Source organism: Perca flavescens, chromosome 6, assembly GCF_004354835.1.
Source record: "Perca flavescens isolate YP-PL-M2 chromosome 6, PFLA_1.0, whole genome shotgun sequence".
NCBI classification, from domain to species: Eukaryota; Metazoa; Chordata; class Actinopteri; order Perciformes; family Percidae; genus Perca; species Perca flavescens.
In genome coordinates, this window is record NC_041336.1 from 26,141,902 (window position 1) to 26,163,116 (window position 21,215).

General features: G+C 40.9%; 1 protein-coding gene across 3 annotated transcripts in view; it reads left to right on the plus strand.

Annotated features, from left to right (window-relative positions):
* triob (trio Rho guanine nucleotide exchange factor b) overlaps positions 1–21,215 on the plus strand; it is a 120,692-nt gene that overhangs the window by 2,303 nt on the left and 97,174 nt on the right. Inside the window, exons 2-3 of one of the 3 annotated variants that reach the window (XM_028579920.1) lie at positions 2,547–2,630; positions 15,141–15,194. In XM_028579920.1, coding sequence (XP_028435721.1) covers positions 2,561–2,630; positions 15,141–15,194 — 124 coding nt within the window. In that variant the 5' untranslated portion in view covers positions 2,547–2,560. Of the gene's footprint in view, positions 1–2,335; positions 2,631–15,140; positions 15,195–21,215 lie in introns of those variants that run through there. The other 2 variants (XM_028579926.1, XM_028579925.1) reach the window with 2 other exon arrangements.

The window sequence follows — 21,215 nt, forward strand, 5'->3', positions numbered from 1 at the left end:
TTGATGCAATACGAGCCAAGATGCTGAGAAAAATGGTCGGTGCTGACAAAGTCCTGGACTCAAAGTCAAAAGTAGACCTGCAATGCCTGCCACCCCCCAAAGTCTGTCTCATCCCACATGTACAGAGAGACAACTACAGAGTTGCCTGCTATATTGAGCAGACGAGGCAATTATCGAGAGCCCCAAGCCATATGATCCAGGCATGGGCTGGGAGAAGACAGGAGAGGAGGAGGTGTTGGAACCTGTTTGGACAGTTGGACCCATCCTCCCTCCTTCTCTTGCTGAGGTACTGGCTCAGAGAGCAGAGTCTGAAGAGCAGGCAGCTCTTGACAAGGTAGCTGATTCCAACAACAACAACTTGTCTGTGGGTGAAGAGGATGGAGAGTATGAGCATAATGATGAGGATGAAGTGCTGGAAGAAATAGACTTCGAAGAGCTCTTCAGTGATGATGAGGAAGATGAGTAGTTTAGGTTAACTTTTATTATTTATTATTTTTTGGCCATAAATAAAAAAAAACAGAGTCAATATGTTGTCAAATAGAACCATTCCATTAAATGTATGGGGTCAGAATTGTATAGAAAAGGTGTCCTTTTGTCTCTGTAAGTTGTTTACATCAAAAGTTATGCCACTTTATATCATATTTAGATTTTTCGGGTTTGGTGCAAAGGGTTAAAAATAAAGCATTTTGGACATTATTTCAGCTTGGTAGCCAATTTAATCTTAGACACTTGAATGATAAAGAAATAACAGGTTGTGAAAAAGAAATCACCCTATGCACTTGAGAAAATCCTAATCCCAATTTTTTGCTATTTTTGTCCAGAAATAGGGTCAATATGTTGTCAAATGTCCTTGTCCTTGCAGATTCTGAAAATAGACACTTTAAGGATTTAAAAAAATCAGGTGGCATAAAAAAAGCCGGGGGGTGCGCGTGGACCCCTGTTTCCATAAATTAAAAAAGATTTTTAATTTACGAGTGACGTTAGCCTACTTTAAAACCATGACCACGAGCGTTAGCTAAGTTACTACAGCTATGCCTGATTAATTACAGGTGTGTCTAATTGCTGACTCAATCAGACTGATGACAGGCCTAAACTGTTCGTAGCCTAAATCAGAACGTCAGTTTAAGTATTTGTGTGATATAGGACATCTACTTAAAATTAGTTAATGATGCCTTATTATTACGTAGGCCGGAATGTCAATGCAACCAGGCAAACTGAATACTCCTTACACATAGCTAAGCTACCCAGAGCAATGTGTGCAGGCAACCCCCAGATGGCAGCAGTGCACTGCTCCTAGTTGAAGGAACAGAGCTGCAGCTATCAGGGAGAACTGTGTGTTCGATTTGTGGGGCAAATGACCTCATACTGTAGCATCATCTTCATCACTAGGAGATGAAGAGATAATTGAACAAGAATTCTCCTTCGTCGTCATTGTCTCCTTATCCGCTAAAAACACGATTAGTCTTACGTGCAATGTATGTAAAAAAGATGACCATTGTGAACGACTAGGCCATAACTGTTAGGAAACTAAATAATGCAACACCAGAACTCAATGACCTCATGGGAATATTAAATAATGTAGCTATTCATGAATATCAGATGATGTCACAACTGACTACATTCTTTAATATCTATCTATCTCTTTTTTAATTAATTAATGGGTGGGGGTGGGATATCCTGGGATTCCGTTTCGGGGAGTTTTGGTGCATTGTGCTCCACCCAAATTTAGTGTGCGCCACACATGTTTTTTTTTAAGCAGCCTAGTAGCAGTGATAGTGTTCTAATGGGCTATTTGATCTTATTATATAGGTCCTATGTCTGATTGAGTCAGCAATTAGACACACTTGTAATTAATCAGGCATAGCTGTAGTAACTTAGCTAACGCTCGTGGTCATGGTTTTAAAGTAGGCTAACGTCACTCGTAAATTAAAAAAGAGATAGTCTAGATTCAACTAGGGCCTATATAATAAGATCAAATAGCCCATTAGAACACTATCACTGCTACTAGGCTGCTTAAAAAAAAGCATGTTTATCAATATGACATCACATAACATGAGGGCTTGAGCAGTTAAGGCATGAAATCCTGAAGAATGACTCCCACGCAGCCCGCATCAGGACCGCAGTGAGCGACGCTGGGGGCTGCTGCTGTAGCCTACTGTGGCGCACACTAAATTTGGGTGGCGCACAATGCACCAAAACTCCCCGAAACGGAATCCCAGGATATCCCACCCCCACCCACCACTCGAAACGGAATAGCCCTCCTCCCTCAGTCCCCCTCCCCTCCTCTTTTACCTCCGCCTTCTCTCACTATCACCCCCATTCCTCCGCCTCCCTTCCCTCACGTCCCAACTCGGGAGCGCCGCCGATCGGTCGCCAGGATTTTCCATTCTCGGCCAAAATGGAGGAGGAGGTCTCTCGCTTAATGAAGGGAACACAGATTGTATGACCGGATCTGCTTCAATGAAAAGCGTTAGGATCTGCTTTAGCTGATAGATAATTATTGCAACAATAAACGCTTTTGAGGATAGCTATTGCTATTTCCGCAGATGCGACCGCAGCCATGAGTGCAGGAGAGGGACTAGATGAGGCTGCGAAGGACGCGGCAGACATAGCGGCGTTTTTCAAATCTGGTAAGTCGGGAAGGGGCGAGTCTGGCTCTGGGAGAGCTACAGTAGAGCTGTCGGTGTGATCACTGGTGGTCTGCAACATTGTTTCCAAAAATGACAAAAAAAAAAGCACTGACGGGGTTCATGGGCGAGATGCCTAGCCTACTGCGCTTCGGATATGCTGGAAAGATGCGCACAGCTTGTAGTTATTTAGCCTACCATATTTAAGTCCACTGGCTTGTCATCCCGTAGGCTTTGATGACAACAGCTTGAATAACCCCTCGTGAAAAATGTGCGTTTGATTATTAGGCAGTGACCCCATTTTGGGTTGGACCAAGGAGGCGACAAGGTGTGGATGGTTACAGCTCGAACAGTCTATCCGGGCTTTACGACTATGTCGACGTTACAGGCTGTCTATCACGAACCCCAAGGATGTGGGTCGAACATTTTGCAATTACATTTTGGTCTTCAGAGGCGTGTAGATTGAAGAATTGTGTAAACTAACATGACATCATGCATCACTCTTAAACCAGGTCTCTCACATCTGATGCAGGGATAGAGGATAGGCCATTGACGCACGTATGGGCAATAGGTTGCACCCAACGCACTGGGCCCGTCTGAGTCTGATATGATGGCATCATGCTAACAAATAAGGATAGGCCTGCATACCTTATCACTCTGCATCCAAACATAGACAACTTATATAGGGGGCTGCACTTTTGCCTGATATCAGCCAAATAACACATGGGGACTTTTGTCATGTACTTTGTGCTTGAGAAACATTATTATCTGAGGTATAGTTGTAAGTGCATGGTGTAATTTACATGACACTATTCTTACTCTAATGATAATAATCCTTTACCAGGTAGCCTATAGTCAATGCTGACTTTGTAATATTATGGTGTATATCATATTCCTATAGGAAAGTATGCAATTACTGTAATATTGGTACATCAATGTATCATACAATGTTTCCCCATCAACATGTGGTTTAGTTTGGGTTTTCAAACCTGTATAACACGCATTTCTAAGTGAGTGTCAGTGTTTTAGAGCTGACACTCATCATTATGTGTTTGGATTAGATATTGTTTTCCTATTCTAGCCAACACCTTCCTGGATCTGAATCCACCATCAAGCCCCCACTTGTTCTAGCCTTATAAAATACCTCTTTAACCCAATCTGACACAGGTATTAGGAGGACAGGGAGAGCCTTTACAGCTTCTGAAAGGTACATGTTAAAGCAAAAGTCCGGTGTTTGGAAATAATGTCGCCACCATTAGCGAGGGACCACCTCTGATACACACCAGAAGAAGCAGCTGTCTCTCTCTCTCTCAGCTGTTTCTCTCTGTGACACCTGGTGCCTGGGGGTCTGCTGTTAACTATCTCCGAAGATTGCACACATTTAGGAACACACACACACACACACACACACACACACACACACACACACACACATAGACAGCATGTGTAGTGCATATGAATCAATAATTGTAGCCAACGTGCATAAATGTATACTACATACTTTTAAAATCCCATACTTTCTTCTGGAAATTGCCTCTGCCAGTTAGACTGTGAGGAATGTTGTCAAAGGGGATTGTATTCAAATGTTGCAGTCTCTCTTACTGTTGGTTGGATGCCTGCCAATGTATTTTCCTATAGCTGTGTTGTATCAGGCTGGAAAGTTGGCTCACAGTGAAGTTGGATTGCTTGGATGTTTATATAGTGGCAAACACAGTTCATACAGTATTCATGATGGAGACAGAAATAGGTTATGGCCTTAGGTTTTTTTTGTTATATGATTATGAAGAGAAACGTATGGGAAACAGTTTCAGGCTGTTAAAATGGTGAATAATGTCATATACCTGCATGTCTTCAGCTCAGATTAGAACTGATTGTTTAGAAAGTGTCTAGTTATCTTGTTTGATTAATGTGTTATACTTCATGCCACTCCGGTGGCACACAAAGATGGACATATTGGAAAGATGAACAAATCAATGAATCCACCCATTCGCCACACTTAATGTGCTTTTAATTGGATTGTGCCCTAACTAACTAATTTGTTCATTAATTTAGCAAACCTATACATTTTCCATCATTTAATTACATTCATTAAATTATTTGAAACATATAATTCATAGCCTAAAGTTAGCCTAATCTAACATTAAAAACATTTTATCTGTGATTTATTTATACTTTACTTTAAGTATTATCAATCACATATATCTGCAATTTACCCAAACATGGCATGATATGTATGTCATTTATTTGTTCACATGCATACTGTTTATCCTAATCTTTCCTTTAGCTTCACTGCGAAGGACCAGTAGTAATGGCCAGCCCGCTCCCTGTAGCCTCTTCAGCAGGCTCCCTAATTGCTGCCAGCTTGTTGCATGTTGAAATCTTGGCACACAGCTGCTCATCCTAGTTGATCCCAAGCACTTTATTTCTGGGGCTCTGTGTATGTGTGAGTGTGTTTTCTTTTGCGGGGGATCTGGATGCACTTTGGTGCCCTAGTTAGACAGTGAAGGCTAGAATATGTCAGATTCCTCTACTGAACAAGACGTAAAGTGACTGACTGGCTGTCTGAGCTGCTTTGCTAAGAGGCTGACTTAGTGAGAGACTTACTGATAATCAAATGTGATTTTGTAGCTACAAAGCTGGCTGACTGGATGATTATTAATATTTCCTTCAAAGCACCAAGTGTTTCAATGTCCTAGTTTTTGATCCTGCACTTGTTTTTATTTTATTTACCTAGATCAATAATTTTCTTATCGGCCCTTGAAAATACTTCATGTTCCTCTTTGCTTGATTATTTTGAGTGAGCAGATGGAGCTCCATCTCTGAGTCCCACACTGATGCTGTGGATCACAGCTCAGCTGCTGAGTCACTCTCCCAGGTTGCTCGTTCCGTGACTTAAAGTCCAATCCCGAAATTATTGCAACTGGTCAAAGAGGAGAAATATTAAACTGCCTTCTTGAACATTTTAAAGACAGAAACTACTCTTTTTATTTTTTATTTTTTTTATTTTTTGCCTTTATCATCCCGTCATGCTCAGCTGTACAGGCAAATATCACCCCAGCTTTGAATGTGTTTGTAAAACAATCCTTTTACAGTATGTAAGTACAATACCACTCTTCATAACTATATTTAGTTGTTTATAAATAGCATAATCGGTAGACTGTTAGACACATAATATCTAATTATGTTTTGAGTGCGGTTGATGAGTACCCCTTTGTTTCCTGTTTGTATAGTGGATTTGGACTTTAATCAAGCATTATTCAAAGTGAGGCATCACAACCCAATAACATACCAATAGCCCACGCAAGTTAGCAGCATGTTCCCAACTGGAAATATTGGGTAATTTGTTATCAAAGCAAGTTGCTCATAACTAGATGTTTGCCTAGTTGCCCAGTCAATACGTGTAATAGGATGAGTCTGAAAGTTGTGGTATATTGCTGTCAAATGTCTTCCAGCAGCACTGGCAGCAACCATGAACTGAGTACATTTCAGTAAAGGAGCTTTCTGGAATGTCTGAGTCAGTGGTTCCCAACCTTTTTTCCTTGACCCCCCCCCCCCCCACACACACACACACACACACACACACACTCATGTCTAAGAAAAGCTGAACCGAGAGTGGGTCTGGGAAAGGTTCATTGACAGTTCATTTCCAAAGGGGCGTCACCAACGGACGCCGCTCAAATGTCTCTGGGCGCATTGGATAGTCCAACCAATCAGACCAACGATCCGGGTGACGCTGCGCTTCGGTAGCCGTCATGTTGAATGCAAACAAAAAGCTGCTCGCTGTCGCTGCGCTATCGCCGTTGCGTAAAGCCCGCCTCAATGGTTGTGATTGGTGTAAACCCCGCCTCAACGGTTGTGATTGGTGTAAACGCTGCCTCAACGGTTGTGATTGGTGTAAAGCCCGCCTCAGCGGTTGTGATTGGTGCCACGATTTTGGGGACATTGGAAATGGGTTTGAATGGGCTCTTCGCCAGACTGACTTGCAGAGCAAATCTCAAATTTGCCGGAAGTTCGTCAGGGTTTACCCAGGCTATGAGGATAGCACTCTCCATGTCATTCTAAACATCCACATGCATTTTCTACTGTGGCCCAGAGAGCACAACACACTGCATATTAAGAAAACATGCAAAAAGACAGATACAGGCAAATGAAGAAACATATTTTACAATTTGAAAACACATGTGCAGCATTTGGAAAACATCTTTGTCTTGTTAAGCTCTCAGAGCCACTGTAATTCCCCCTCTACATTAATACATTAATGTGCATAATTTTTTAGAGTGTGCAATGCATGCATTACCAATAAATAGAATGATATGCTGATCTGTGTCTGTCCCCTATAGGACCTCTTTCCCATGTCATTCCTATGCTGTCATCAAAAGTCTAAATGTGGTGTTCCCTGTTTAAAATGCCTGATGGCGTAACACTTGTAAATGTCTCAGTAGCCCTGTGGTACCCTGGATCACTATGCAGGGCCACCAACACCAGATCCAGCCATTGTTATTGATAATTGGCCTTCAACTTTCCCAAAGCCTCTAGCGTATTGTAGATTGAAAAGCATGTTGGGAAAATGCTGTGCGACTGTTATGCATGTTACTGCAGTATATGATGGTTCAGCATACCTTAATGTGGAGTCAACTTTTGCAATAGAGAACTACTGTCTATTACTTAGCTTCATCCCTGGCAGCCGTTAGCTCCACGTGAACTAAAATCCTGTAGTCACTGGTGAGACTTAAGTGATGCATTACATCTTTAAATGGCTATATTGTTAAATATTTAGGAGCATTATGAAGAAAGCCTTCTTGGCAAAACCAAAAATAACATTTGCACAATAGTATATTTTTAAAAGGTATTAATTCATAGATGGTCTCTTGAGTAATGTGTAATGAAGTTACTGGACCTGTGCAATAGCATTATTGTACAAAACTGCACTGTGAAACTCAATTGACATAAAAGCAGCCAAATGCACTGCATGATGGAATAAGATTAAATAACTGTCTAAACAACTTGCGTAAGAGCCATATCCGCAGTCATAACTACACTGATCATAAGACAGTGGTCATTTGTCATAGAGGATGGGGTTTAAGTTTGTTGCAAATATCTACTGTTGAAGTAAACTGTGCAGCTGGAAGCCAGTTTCATACATTACTGTATGTAACTGGCTTCTAGTCTACTCATTATTAATGCAAACATGTTTTCATCTGTACATGTATGAGTGGATTTGCAGTCAGCAGTGTTAAATAATAGATTTTTTTTATACCAGGAGAATAATTGATAGGCAGGAGCGTAAGTAAATTACCTCTGCTTTGTCATTGTAGTTCTACTGAGAATAATTATGAAAGACTTGTATGCACAGACAGGTTGTAAAACCCCTATGCTTTTTAAAAAAATAATTTGTACTTTGTAGCTGGCCTCAAAGCGCAGGCTCAATTTAGACTCACAGCAAATTTAAGCAAAAACAAACAACTAAATAAACACCAATAATGTTTGTTACACTTCTTTATGCATGCTTTATTCATCAGCGTGTTGTCCAGTGCATCTTGCATTGAGGAAACAAGACATTAGCATCAGCAATGGCAGTGTCAGTATTGACAACGCAGTGAGGCAGTTCCCAAAATGAACCCACTGACCTATGCCAGTGCAGGCTGTAATGAGAGCCAACTCACTGAACAGTGAGTCTTCATTTTATTCAAGCACAGTCATAGTCAATGAAAGCATAATGACCTAATGTTGTATTGCATACTTAAGCAAAAACCTTACATAAGCATGTAGATGAGGAAGAAGACTTCAACAGGCCATGCAGTATGCATCTTCAGAGTATAATGTACAGTGGACAGTACTGATAAAGAGAGAGAGGGGTGAATGGGAACGCAAAGATGCATGTGTACTGAGAAGGGACACAGACAGGAGTAAAGACGAAGAAGTAAGGTCAAGAAAGCAAATAAAAACATAAAATAGAGGGAAAAGAAAGCGAGATTCAGAAAAAGAGGACATGACATACTTAAAGGGACAAACAAGCCTTCACTCATCAAATTATAGAGCTGAGGCTTGGGTGGAGCACACCCTTCAAAATGTAGGCTACTCTGCTCTTCATGAGGCTGAAACTGTTCAGTTGCATCCAGGGGCAGCCTAATTGGCAGTTGGTCAGAGTTAAAGACTATAAGCTTAGATTGGCATTGCCTGCACTGCTGAATCGCCTGGGCCCGCATACACAGTCGGCTATCTCACTTATTCAAATCATGGAGAAACGGAGGACAAGCTTGAAAGACATATAAATCTATATAGTTATTGTAAAACATATTTATAACATGCATGTTTATTATATGACAGATACAGTACACAATAATAAACTCCTGCATAGCAATATCTGCATTGGCAACCAAGCTAAACTGAAAGTGCCGCAACGATCATCAGGCTTCTTGGCCAAACCTTTTTTTATTCTATTGGTCAGTAGTTCAGTTCACCAGCAGGATTGGAAGCATATTCTTTTGTGATCAGCATGATAATACTTCAACAATCCAATACATCAGTACAGTATGTGTCAAATTGACACAAAGTAAACAAAATAACAAAATACAAATAATGGCATTATTTGCATGTTATACCCCTCTTTGGCTTGCTGCAAAATACATGGGCACAAAATAAGCAAAAAGGACTTTTGCATACTGTAATTTGTTGTAGCTGTGATCTCTTGCACCACACAGTAAAAAATTTTCTTTTCATAAATAATGTATATATAAAATGTCTAGGTTCAATCTCACCTGAAGCAGACCACTGTTCAAATAAACAAATCAAGGATGTGGTGTGTATGTGCCTGAACTTCTCTCACAAAAAAGACCAACATAATGAAAATCATTGGTCTTAAAATCATGAAATACAAATGGCCACATGGCTAATAAGCAGTTCGCAGCATACCAAAAATGAGTGATTCCAGGCCAGTGTTCTGTATGTGAGTGAGAAGAGGCAGTTTTCTCCTCCTCTCTTGAGTTTATATTAAAAGCATACTGTATGCTCCCAATAAGGACCAGATGTTGGGATGCTTGTTATAGCTGGTTCCTCTCTTAGTGTTTATTAGAGAGTTTTATGAAGAAGCCAATCAAGAAGGTAGCACGGTGAGGCAAATACCTATTTTACGGCCGGATTGGGCTGATCGATCTCGTCAGACACTCTCGACCTTTTTGAGAGAGTCGTAATACATTTTATGGACATGTAACCCCCCTGCATCTCACCAAATTAATGATTGTTGTAAAATGCCATGTACATCAATACCAGGGGTCACTTTGAAGACACAAAGACTTTGGGTTCTCTTTTCTTTAACACAGAGACAACGTGCAGATACGTTCCAGTTAGTTTGAACTCTAATGAAGCTGGTCAAATATTTTAGCTTGTCATTCATTTTCTGGACAGTTTGAACTCAGGCCCCGTCCACACGTACCAAAACGATCTTTTTTTTACCCGTCTTCCCTGGATTCGTTTCAAGAATAGTTGCGTCCAAACGAATCCATTTGTAAATGACTCAATACGCTACTTCATATGCCAGGCCTATATGTGGCGCTGTTTCTGCTACAGAAATTCACCAAAAAACGGAGAAGAAGAGCATGGTCACTTCCACTTCCCATCATAACATGACTAGCTAGATTATAATTTTCTCTTAATACGTCCGTGGACTATAATAACTTTCACCACTGCTCATTTTATAAAGGCCGCCGCAAGAAAATGTCTTTGTTTACGTTGTATAATGTGCTGTTGGATTGCTTTTTATTTTGCATGATTGCAGCGCGCTAGCAGCGAGCTAACATTAGCGCGCTAACGTTCGCTAGCTCTAACATTGGCAGAGTCAAACAAACATCAATGATCCATGAATGATGTCTTTTTAATAATCTATAAGTTTTTCTTGCAGTAGCCTTTCTACAATAAGCCGTGGTAAAAGTTACTATAATCCGTTCAAGGAGTTGATAAGCAGACAGATTAACTAGCTAGTTGATTAGTTATCTTCTTCCACTTTATAAACAGATAGCCATAGCAGCTAACGTTAAGGTTACGTCAATGGTTACTTCACTGCTGGAGCAGTCAGCTACTTTAGTGATGTTTAACGTTGGCTACATAACGTTAGCAATATATCTTGTGTAGAATCCAGAGGGAAGGGTCAGGGAGCAGAGACACAGTATTTAGATATAGTGTGCTGGTTTGACCACGGAGATGGGACATGCTCGCTTAGCTTCACCGCAGTTGTGTGCGTCAGCGGCCGTGGGAGAGGGTGTAAAAGAGGGGTGTGGCGATGACATCATCAATACGGATCCATATTCACCATCCATACGAAGCCAAACGAGAGTGTTTTTGGATTTTTTCACCCTGAGACCTGGTTTCAAAAAAGTGCGTTTTCAGGCAGTGCGTTTGCAGGATTCGTCTGGACGGGCGGCCCAAACAATGCAAAAAATGTGCGTTTGCACAAAAAAACGTTTCCGTGTGGACGGCCCCTCAATCTCAAGATATACCTGAGACCAGTCAGGAGCTACTGTTGAGGACCTCAGTGAAAACTATGCAGAGCAATGATCCTACCTTATTAGATCTATGTTACATTCTGCTACATTGTGCCTATGAGTAAAGAGATCTTTCCCATTATGTAAAGTGATAAACGTGCAATTATTTATGGCCCTTAACTATATCACCTAAAACTAACCAAAGTAGTAAAATGAACACTGTTGATAAAGATATTTAATTTCCATCATGGTTGGGATCAGTTGATAACACATAATATACCTGAAAGATGTTGGCTGGTAGCCTTATGTCGCTAATCAGAAATTCCAATAGGTTGGTAATGTGTTAGTAGGATGGGAAATGTATCCTGTGGGACAGCCTCATTACTTCACACACACGACGCACACACATGCACAGAGGTATAAATCACTACATCCCACCCATGTCGCCTGGAGCTCTGGAAGCAAGGAAGAGGGGGATGGAGGAATGGATTGAATGAACGAGGGATGGAGGCATAGGAGGATTGCGGGTCATAAAAATAGGCTGTGGGCTGGTCTGTGTGTCTCCTGCAAATCCCCCATCTGATAAGAGAGAAACGTATTGTCAATCAACTGCAGACTTCCTCTCATTTTATCCTTTTTCATTCCTTTCATTGCCTCCTCCACTCCTCTCTCACACAGCCTTCCATCATTACCTCATACCTAGCCTCTCAGGGTTGTCATATATTCAAATAATGATCTTGTTCTGTAATATCTGGTCTTGTGTATGTGATTCTCACCACAATGCATGCCTTCCTTTGCTTGTAAATTAAGTAAATGAGATTTTTTCTGTCTAACAGACTACCAAAGAGGTGTGTGCCACCTTAACAAAACAACAACATATAGTTTAGTGTGTTCGGCCGCAACGCTTTAGCATAGATCTTAAAAGGAGAGTGCATTGTCCCAAAAAAGCACAGCATTTTAGCATTGCTGGAAACCACTGTATAAACATATATTAATTGACAAAATGTTTGCCAGGATTCCACCACATTCCTAATTCTTCCTTCCTTGATCTTTCTCCCCTCTTCTGACCCTTTAGCAGATGTTTGAATCCTCCCTGTCTTTCACAGTTCCTCCTCTATCTCCTCTTCCTTTCCCTACAGCTTAAACCAAGGAAGCATCTGGATCTGGTATCTGAAGTCACAAGCCTCCCACAATGCTTTGTGCCTCCTTTGAAAAAGCACTTTGAAAAAGCAGCCACAGACTCATGAGGCCATGCCCCCCCTTGAGTTCTGAGACACACAGTTTTTAAGAACTTCCTCTTAAGAGAGAGGTGCAGTGTCAGTGAGTTAAGTGTCAGGAAGTGTGTACATTTTTCATTTATAAAGTCTGTTAAAGAGTGAGCCAGTTTTCTGTCATTGTGTAGAGTGAAAAATAATGGGTCACTAGGCTTTTTCTTTAGTTTTAGGGTATTATGCTATGTACGTATGTTATATGAGGTTGATAGTGTAGCAATAACTTTCAATAATTCATGTTTTCTTACACATAATAGCACACTTTCACACCTCCAGCCACATCCTTGCAACTTCAGATACCAGATCCATGCACTTTACTGCACTTCTCTGCACAAATGGCATGTTTTACTTTTTTTAGCAGACAAGCCAAGGCCTTACTTCAGTCAGTATGGAAAAAAATAAAATAATTAACAAAGCAGAACATGGACTCAGCTTTGGTAAAATCAAAGCACAGCCTGCAGTGTATGTTTACATACATGTGTGAGCTTGTGTGCTGCCTAAGACTGCTTGTCTTCTGTCAACAGCTGTGCTCAGTCTGTCCAACAGGAACTGTGTAGTCTCTCTTTCTCTCACAAACACACACACACACACACACACACACACACACACACACACACACACACACACACACACACACACTCTATATCTTTCCCTCTTGCTTTGAAGACAGCAGTAGGCTCTGATCCCTGTCGCATGAACAGTGCCAACCCAGTGCTCTTCTGGCTTAGGAGGGCTAAACTGACGCTTTGCCTCTCTGGCCTCAGATAAAATAGGTTGAGGATTAAACTTCACATCCCATCCTACTGTATTGGCTTGCAGAAGAAATACTGCCAATTGTGTTGAACTGTCCTGTCTTGTACTGTCATAGCTAAATGTTGTTTATTTTGTTGGTTTAGCATTCACACACATAGCTCTGGCTACAACTTGTTGCCAATGAAACACTAAATGTTTGCACATCAAAGAAAATAAAGTGAATTTGATATTTTGCACAAACAAAGAGCACACTTCCACTTTACTTTGAAGAAACAGGCCCTTACTGATTTTTCCTTTGTTATAACAGCTTGTTTCAACAGCCTTCCAAATCATCCTCTCTAAAGGGGCATTCCACTGTTTTCCACCTATGAACATTAGATTCTTCTTGTTGACCCTGTATTGAAATTGTACTGTTAATTGTACTGAAATAAAATAGAAATCTGATCTGTTTGTTATCCTCACAAGGTGTAGATGCAGCTCGGATGAGAAGATTTTTAGAGAATGCTTAGTATATGTTCCCTTTCAAAAAAATTTTTCACAGCTTGATTTTGATCAAGTGAAAGCTCCGTCACTTGTTTTTGACCTGCGGTTTCTGTCACCCTATTTGGTAGAAGATTACTTCTGCCGTCTCTCCTTCACAGACTCCTTCTGTCCATATGAGCATGTTGCCACCTAATCCCTGCCTGGCAGCATAAGATGGCCATGATTTCTCTAGACAATATCTAGTCACTATACATCATAAAGATGGTTTAACACTGACAATAGTGTTAGAGAGTATCTGAACATTCACTAGAGTTAAATGTGTAACTTCTTTCACACACTTTTTCTAAGTTTCGAACACACCTTGCAATCAAACGCACATAAGGCCTCAACAATTATGTTAGAGGGTAAGCACTATTCACTGGACCAAACACTTCATCCAATCTACCCTGTATAAAATGAAGCATATAGTGTGTGACCAGGTGCTTACTGTAATCCTTGTTAGGCAGCAGCATATGCCAGGCTGCTCCTTTCAGAAAGGCAGCCAGAGGAAGTCAGAGCAAAGAAGAGCTAAGCTGTCCCGTTCCTCATTCCCCGCCTCTCCTCTCTGTTATCTCGTGCCACTGTAGTGGCCGACTGTTGACTGACCCAGAAACAAAGTTTGTCAGTCTGATGTCAGATACAAGATGCATGTCAGTACGTATCTAAAATTCATTGCGTCCTTTTATTCAGGATATAACTTTTATTTATTTTCAGGGTCGATGTGATCAGAACAGAACACTTCCCACGTCTCTTTTTCAAGAAAAAATAAAAGAAACACGGCCATTTTGCCTTATTTATTTATGTATAATTTATTGGATTAGCAGGCGGTCCACAATGAGCCAGTCGTTATTAATTAATCAATTCTGAATTGATCGTGATGCCAAAACTGACGCCCATGATTCAAGCACTGCAGCCAGACAGGACCCAATTTTGCCTCTAATGTTACAAGCTTAGACTATCAAGCACCAGACTCTGATTTTTCACAGGTCTGGTTGAATATTCTTAACATTTCATCTCCCTGAAGATGATTCCTCAGGCATTAGAGATACAGATATGTACTCTACTTGGTATCTTTAAATGACTAATTCGCTTATCAGCTGGTGTGGTAAGAGTCATGCATAAATCTGTATGTGTGTGAGAGCATACAGATCTATAGTACAGTATGTCTTTACCAGTTCATGTTCAGCTACAGTATGCATTACATGCATGTGAGTGCACATTTACAGTATGTGTGTGTCTGCACATGCATCTACGTGCAGCATGTCTAATGGTGTTTAATCTCAGGGAGAGACTATCCAGATACTCAGATCAAAGAGCTGCTCCACAATTGCTTACTCTCTCATTTGTACCCTGTTAATCACAAAGCTCTAACTTCTGACACTAAAACATGGTAAAGGTTGTGGTACTGCTTCAGTAGGTCACAAGACAGTCCTTTCCCCTTCATTTCCTTCATAAAACTTCCTCTTTTTTATCTCCCTGTCTCTTTTTAGATTGCTCTCTTCCAAAATGTGAATCCAAACTGGATGGCCCAGGTCAAACCTCAGGTAGGTCTGATTGTCACACAGTCTTGGGTAACCAATTAGGAATCTCCTTTCAAAGCAGAATGCACATTGGTCCATGCTAAACATCCCTATATATGTGTCTTGCCAGTCAGTGATTAGGAAAAAGGTTACACTTATTCTTATTTGTCAAATATCAAAATAGAATTCAAGCCGAAAGTGGGAACCAAGGTATGGGAATGAATGTTCGCATGGTGAATGAATGAACAACACACAGCACAGCAACACAATCCCTTTTTTTTCCTCTCAGCGCCACCTTTCCCTTTTCTTTTTTGGCTTTCCATCATCAGACTTACACACTGTCTGTTAACGTAGACTTCCAAACATGACAGAGAAAAAAAAAAGGTATGCTCTGCCATTTGGGGAGGGGCCGCTCACTGATGCCCCTATATTTCTGAAAATCCTAGACATGGTTGTGACCGTTAGTGCTTTCTGATTAGCCTGTGTTTGTATTGAAATAAGAGGCTGCTGCGGCCCACCGTACGGGTTGAGCAGAGGCTGCACAGTTTGACCAGCGGGCAACGTTGTTGCTTGCAATGTATAACTATTATCAGACCGGCCCTCGCAGCCTCGAAACACTACCGGCCCAATGGGAAAAGTCCAGACTCTCCCGATTGCCACTCCACCACTCTGTGTGTAGGAGGGATACGGAGCTGATACACCAAGAACATCATGTACCATGCCCTCTTTAAGTAAAATGGTGTGTTCCATCAAAGCTCTTCTGCCTAGAATCCCATTAGACTCAAGCTTGTCTGTGGCATCAGCTAGCAACCATGACCTTGTGGGGTCACATCCCTAATACCCCCAGGACCTACATACTAAAAATACACCAAGTCACTCTCTAGGGTGAGACTTTTTGGGGTTATAAACAGGAAAGTCAAGTGACCCTTATAAGGGTATGCACAAATGAATGTGGGCCTAGTTCCCTGGCCATAGATAGATTATTAAATGTAATCTCTCTTGGACTATTCTGCATTGTAAGTGTTTGGAGCTTTTCCATAGAAAGTCTGATTTAGGGGCCGTCCACACGGAAGCGTTTTTTTGTTCAAACGCACATTTTTTGCATCGTTTGGGCCGCCCGTCCAGACGAATCCTGCAAACGCACTGCCTGAAAACGCACTTTTTTGAAACCAGGTCTCAGGGTGAAAAAATCCGAAAACGGCTCTCGTTTTGCTTCGTATGGATGGTGAATGTGGATCCGTTTTGATGATGTCATTGCCACACCCCTCTTTTACACCCTCTCCCACGGCCGCTGACGCACACAACTGCGGTGAAGCTAAGCGAGCATGTCCCATCTCCGTGGTCAAACCAGCACACTATATCTAAATACTGTGTCTCTGCTCCCTGACCCTTCCCTCTGGATTCTACACAAGATATATTGCTAACGTTATGTAGCCAACGTTAAACATCGCTAAAGTAGCTGACTGCTCCAGCAGCGAAGTAACCATTTACGTAACCTTAACGTTAGCTGCTATGGCTATCTGTTTATAAAGTGGAAGTAGATAACTAATCAACTAGCTAGCTAATCTGTCTGCTTATCAACTCCTTGAACGGATTATAGTAACTTTTACCACGGCTTATTGTAGAAAGGCTACTGCAAGAAAAACGTATAGATTATTAAAAAGACATCATTCATGGATCATTGATGTTTGTTTGACTCTGCCGATGTTACAGCTAGCGAATGTTAGCGCGCTACGGTTAGCTCGCTGCTAGCGCGCTGCAATCATGCAAAATAAAAAGCAATCCAACAGCACATTATACAACTTAAACAAAGACATTTTCTTGCGGCGGCCTTTATAAAATGAGCAGTGGTGAAAGTTATTATAGTCCACGGACGTATTAAGAGAAAATTATAATCTAGCTAGTCATGTTATGATGGGAAGTGGAAGTGACCATGCTCTTCTTCTCCGTTTTTTGGTGAATTTCTGTAGCAGAAACAGCGCCACATATAGGCCTGGCATATGAAGTAGCGTATTGAGTCATTTACAAGTGGATTCGTTTGGACACAACTATTCTTGAAACAAATCCAGGGAAGACGGGTAATAAAAAGATCGTTTTGGTACGTGTGGACGGGGCCTTAAATTAAACAGACTTGGTGTAATCTGTGCCAGGAAAGCTGGCATACAGTGGCAGAAAGTATGTTTGAGTTGTAATAGCAAAAGTGAACACAAAAAAACAATTAAAAGATTTTTTGTGCATGCCACGTAAGTGTGAAGCAAGAGGAGTGTCAGTAATGGATGGGACACATCAATCATACATCAATTGTTGGGATTGCTCAAACATCACTGGGTTCTATTTCCCTCTGTGAGCCCTATGTGTTTGACACTGTTTTGACCTGATGTTTTCCAATTGGGTCATTCAGAGATGAACATTTTACAGGCTGTTTTTAATTGACAGCTTGATCTATTATTCCTACTTGCCAGCATTTGAATGGATGTCAATGGGAAATGATTTGGATATGCCAGCCAAATCCTGTGCACAGGTCTTTTGCCCAAAAACCCTTGAAGTTCATCCCTGAGGCTGACTCACAAAAATGAAGGCTGCAGTGGTGTGTCTTTGTATATTTTTGTTGAAATCGGAATAGAAATTCACGAGCAGCTCACTGTAAATCAGAGTAATCAGGTTGTACTGGCCATTTCTGGCTGATTTCTGACCCAATTTTTTACCTGCTCATTGTTCATTTTCAGATCCTCTACAAAATTAACTTGCCTTTGAATTAAATGTCGATTTAGCAAATTCTCTAAAATATTCTGTTGTACTGTAACGTGAAATTGCAGGTGTGCGAGTCCTCTGGGGAAAAGAAGAAGACTAATGAATCTTTCACTTATTAGCTGATCTGGCACATTTTAAACACAAAGTGTGCTATAGGCCAAAACAGAACATTTATTATTTGTTCTTGTGTGAGTGAAGGACGTGTGGTGTGTGTGTGTGTGTGTGTGTGTGTGTGTGTGTGTGTGTGTGTGTGTGTGTGTGTTAGTGGATGAGTGTACCCCCTCAGCAAGGCTGACCAAACATTCAAATAAATACACAGATTTTCTGGCTATTTTGATCCCTAAGTGGGAAAGTATTATTGTTTGTTTGGCTCCTCCCAACCATGTGTATGCCTTTTTAGAGTTTTCTTTTCCTTTTTCTACAATAGCTAAATGTGCTGCTCATCTATACTGTTGTAATGTTTGGTCTTGTCTCTATGAAATGTGCTGGTTTTAGATTTGTTGTTGCTTCCTTTCAAAGGATTTGTCATAACCTCAACTGGGTATTTCCTGTTTTTTTATTCTAAACTTGGCTTGTTTGGCTAACATGTTTTGAGAAACATTGGTCTTTTCAGGGCTGAGACTTGTTTTGTTCATGACTGTATACTGGTGGGAACTCAAAGCTACATGTATATAGAGAGATCGCCTTGTCTATGTGGGTTGATGAGTTAGCAAAACGTATGACAAGGTATCCCAATATAGAAAATAAAGGCTGAAGCGAGAATGCCAGCGAGTTGGCGGATTGGAATTTTCTAACCAAGTCAAATCAGTTAGTTTTACCATTAACATAGTTTAAATCCTCATCATTGTTTCTATGGTTACTTACAGCCTAATATAGGCTGAGCAATAATTTAGACAGACTCAAATCTTTGGCCAAAACAAAGCTACAGTAGGCAGTACTAGATAACTTGCCCAGAATAAAGACAATACACACAGCCATTTCTGATATAACATCAACAAGTATTGATGTGCAGCCTTTCCCATAAGACTAAAACAAGGAAAAAGGAGTGAATCATTACGATCAGTGGTCCCAAACTAATGATGTAGGTTTATGATGTTTGGTGAAAGTGCAAATAGAATTCATTCGCAGAATTGGAAGCCTGTAGGCCTTACTTAAGTGCTGAGTTATGTCTGTGCGTTTCTGCCAACATCATCATTGTACTTGTACTAATGGGTTACCAGAACTCTGAAGGTGCACTAATTTACATTACCATCACTAAAGCTGCATTACCTATGGACATACATAAGACTGGCTCACACACATTTTATTCAATACACGTGTTTGATAGTCTGGATGGGTTTTGTAGAAGACACTTAACCACAAAATCACAAGTGTCCCAAAAACACTGTTGCCTGCAAATGGATTTACAGACTAAGCGTGCTTAGAGTAAATAGTTGAACCGTTCCCCAGATATGGCCCTCAGTCCAAGATAATCTGCAACAGTAGCCAACTGCATGTTCAGTCAGGATGATTCTGATCTCTTGCTGCACTGAGAATGTTTAGCATGCTTAGTATGGTGAATTAGATGAGAACGATTTGCAGTCCTTTTCTTGCTGGCTGAAAATAGATGTATATTTGAACATGAAAAGAGAGAGATGGGGAGCCCTCTCGTCCATATGTTTCTGTTCAGTTTAATTCAGCTGTGAACTCAGTCTCTCATCTTCTACCCATACTGAGCTTTCTGTGTGGTTCCTATTGAATTGGGCTTTGAATGCTAGCCATGTGCACTGTGGGGAAACAAGCAGGCAGGCATACACACACACATACACACACACCCGTGCACACACACACACACACACACACACACACACTTCTAACTAGCGGAGAAAGTGGTTTTCTCTGGAGTTCATTGGATTTTTTTTTTTTTATTCTCCCCTGCAGAGGCCAGGGTGGGGAAGACAAAACTCAATGTGGTGTATTTGTAGATGTCGTGGTGTGTGCGTTCAAGTGTATTTTGTTTACTCACTCTCTCTTTTGCTTTTTTCTCTCTTGCACCATTTTTTTCTTCTCTCGCTCAGTTGTTCTTTCTTTCTCTGTCCTTTTATATATTTCAAAAGATGGTAAGCAATTACATAAGTTGAACCATATACAGTATTTAGCCATAATGTAAGTTACAGTTCCATATCCTTTCCTGTATAGCACCTGAGGTGCGTGTTCAATAATATCACAGCTTAACCAAGAGGTTGGCTGAACTACTTTTGAACTTGGCTTGCTGAAAAGCCGGTTAGGTGAGGTGCTGTCACCTAATTTGCATGCATGAAGGTTTATATTATATACAAGCTCTGACCATCCACCTTGTGTCTACAAAACAGTGTGTGATCACAGTTTACGACTGATGTAGCTCTCAGTGAAGCTTGTACTGTGGCACTGGGGTTTGCGTAGTAGTCTGAGGTTGACACCAGGTCTTACAACGGACAAGTTACGGCATGGTTTAGCATGGCATGTAAACCTTGAGATTTCATTATGTATTTACTACTATGGAAAAGGGACATTGTAAAGTATCCACTGTAATGTCCAAATACATGACAGCCTTTTTTTGATTTTCTTTTATTTCATTTATAATTTAATTGCAACGTGGCATATCAGACTGGAATGTTATTTGTTTCAAAGGATTTAAAAGTCAAAATTCTTCATGACAGCTGCAATTTTGAAAATCTTGCACGCACGCGCAGACACACACACACACACACACACACACACACACAGAAGAGATGGGATGAAAGAGAGGAAAGCCAGTTTGACTCCCTGTGGTGTCTTACACAGAGACAGCTGGACTCTGTACTGAGCACGTTTGTGTCATGTTTGTGTGTCTCTGTGCATGCACTTCATTCAGATGTGCACATGGATGTGTGCATCCTGACCTCGCCGTGTGCCTCTTTGTGTCTATGTATGTTTGTGTGTGTTCGTGCAGACGTCCTTAATTGGATCATGCTGTGGAACACTGGCTGTGTTGGTTTTAGAAAGAGCACAGCTTGCATCCTCCTGTCACAGGATATCAAGATAATGATATCTGTTTAGCCAAGTAATATCTCCTGTGGCTGCAAATTACAAGACGATCAAATCCAAAAAGGTTGGTGGAAAGAAATCTGAAACTTTCTTTGTCCAAACACCACATCAGTTCATTTAACTGGAGCTTTTTGATCACATTGATCAATTTAGTTATTAAGAACATGCACATTGTTGAATTGATGTTATTATATCACTGAATAAGGGTCTTTGGACACAGCTTTAATTATTTTATTGGAGTTGTTAATT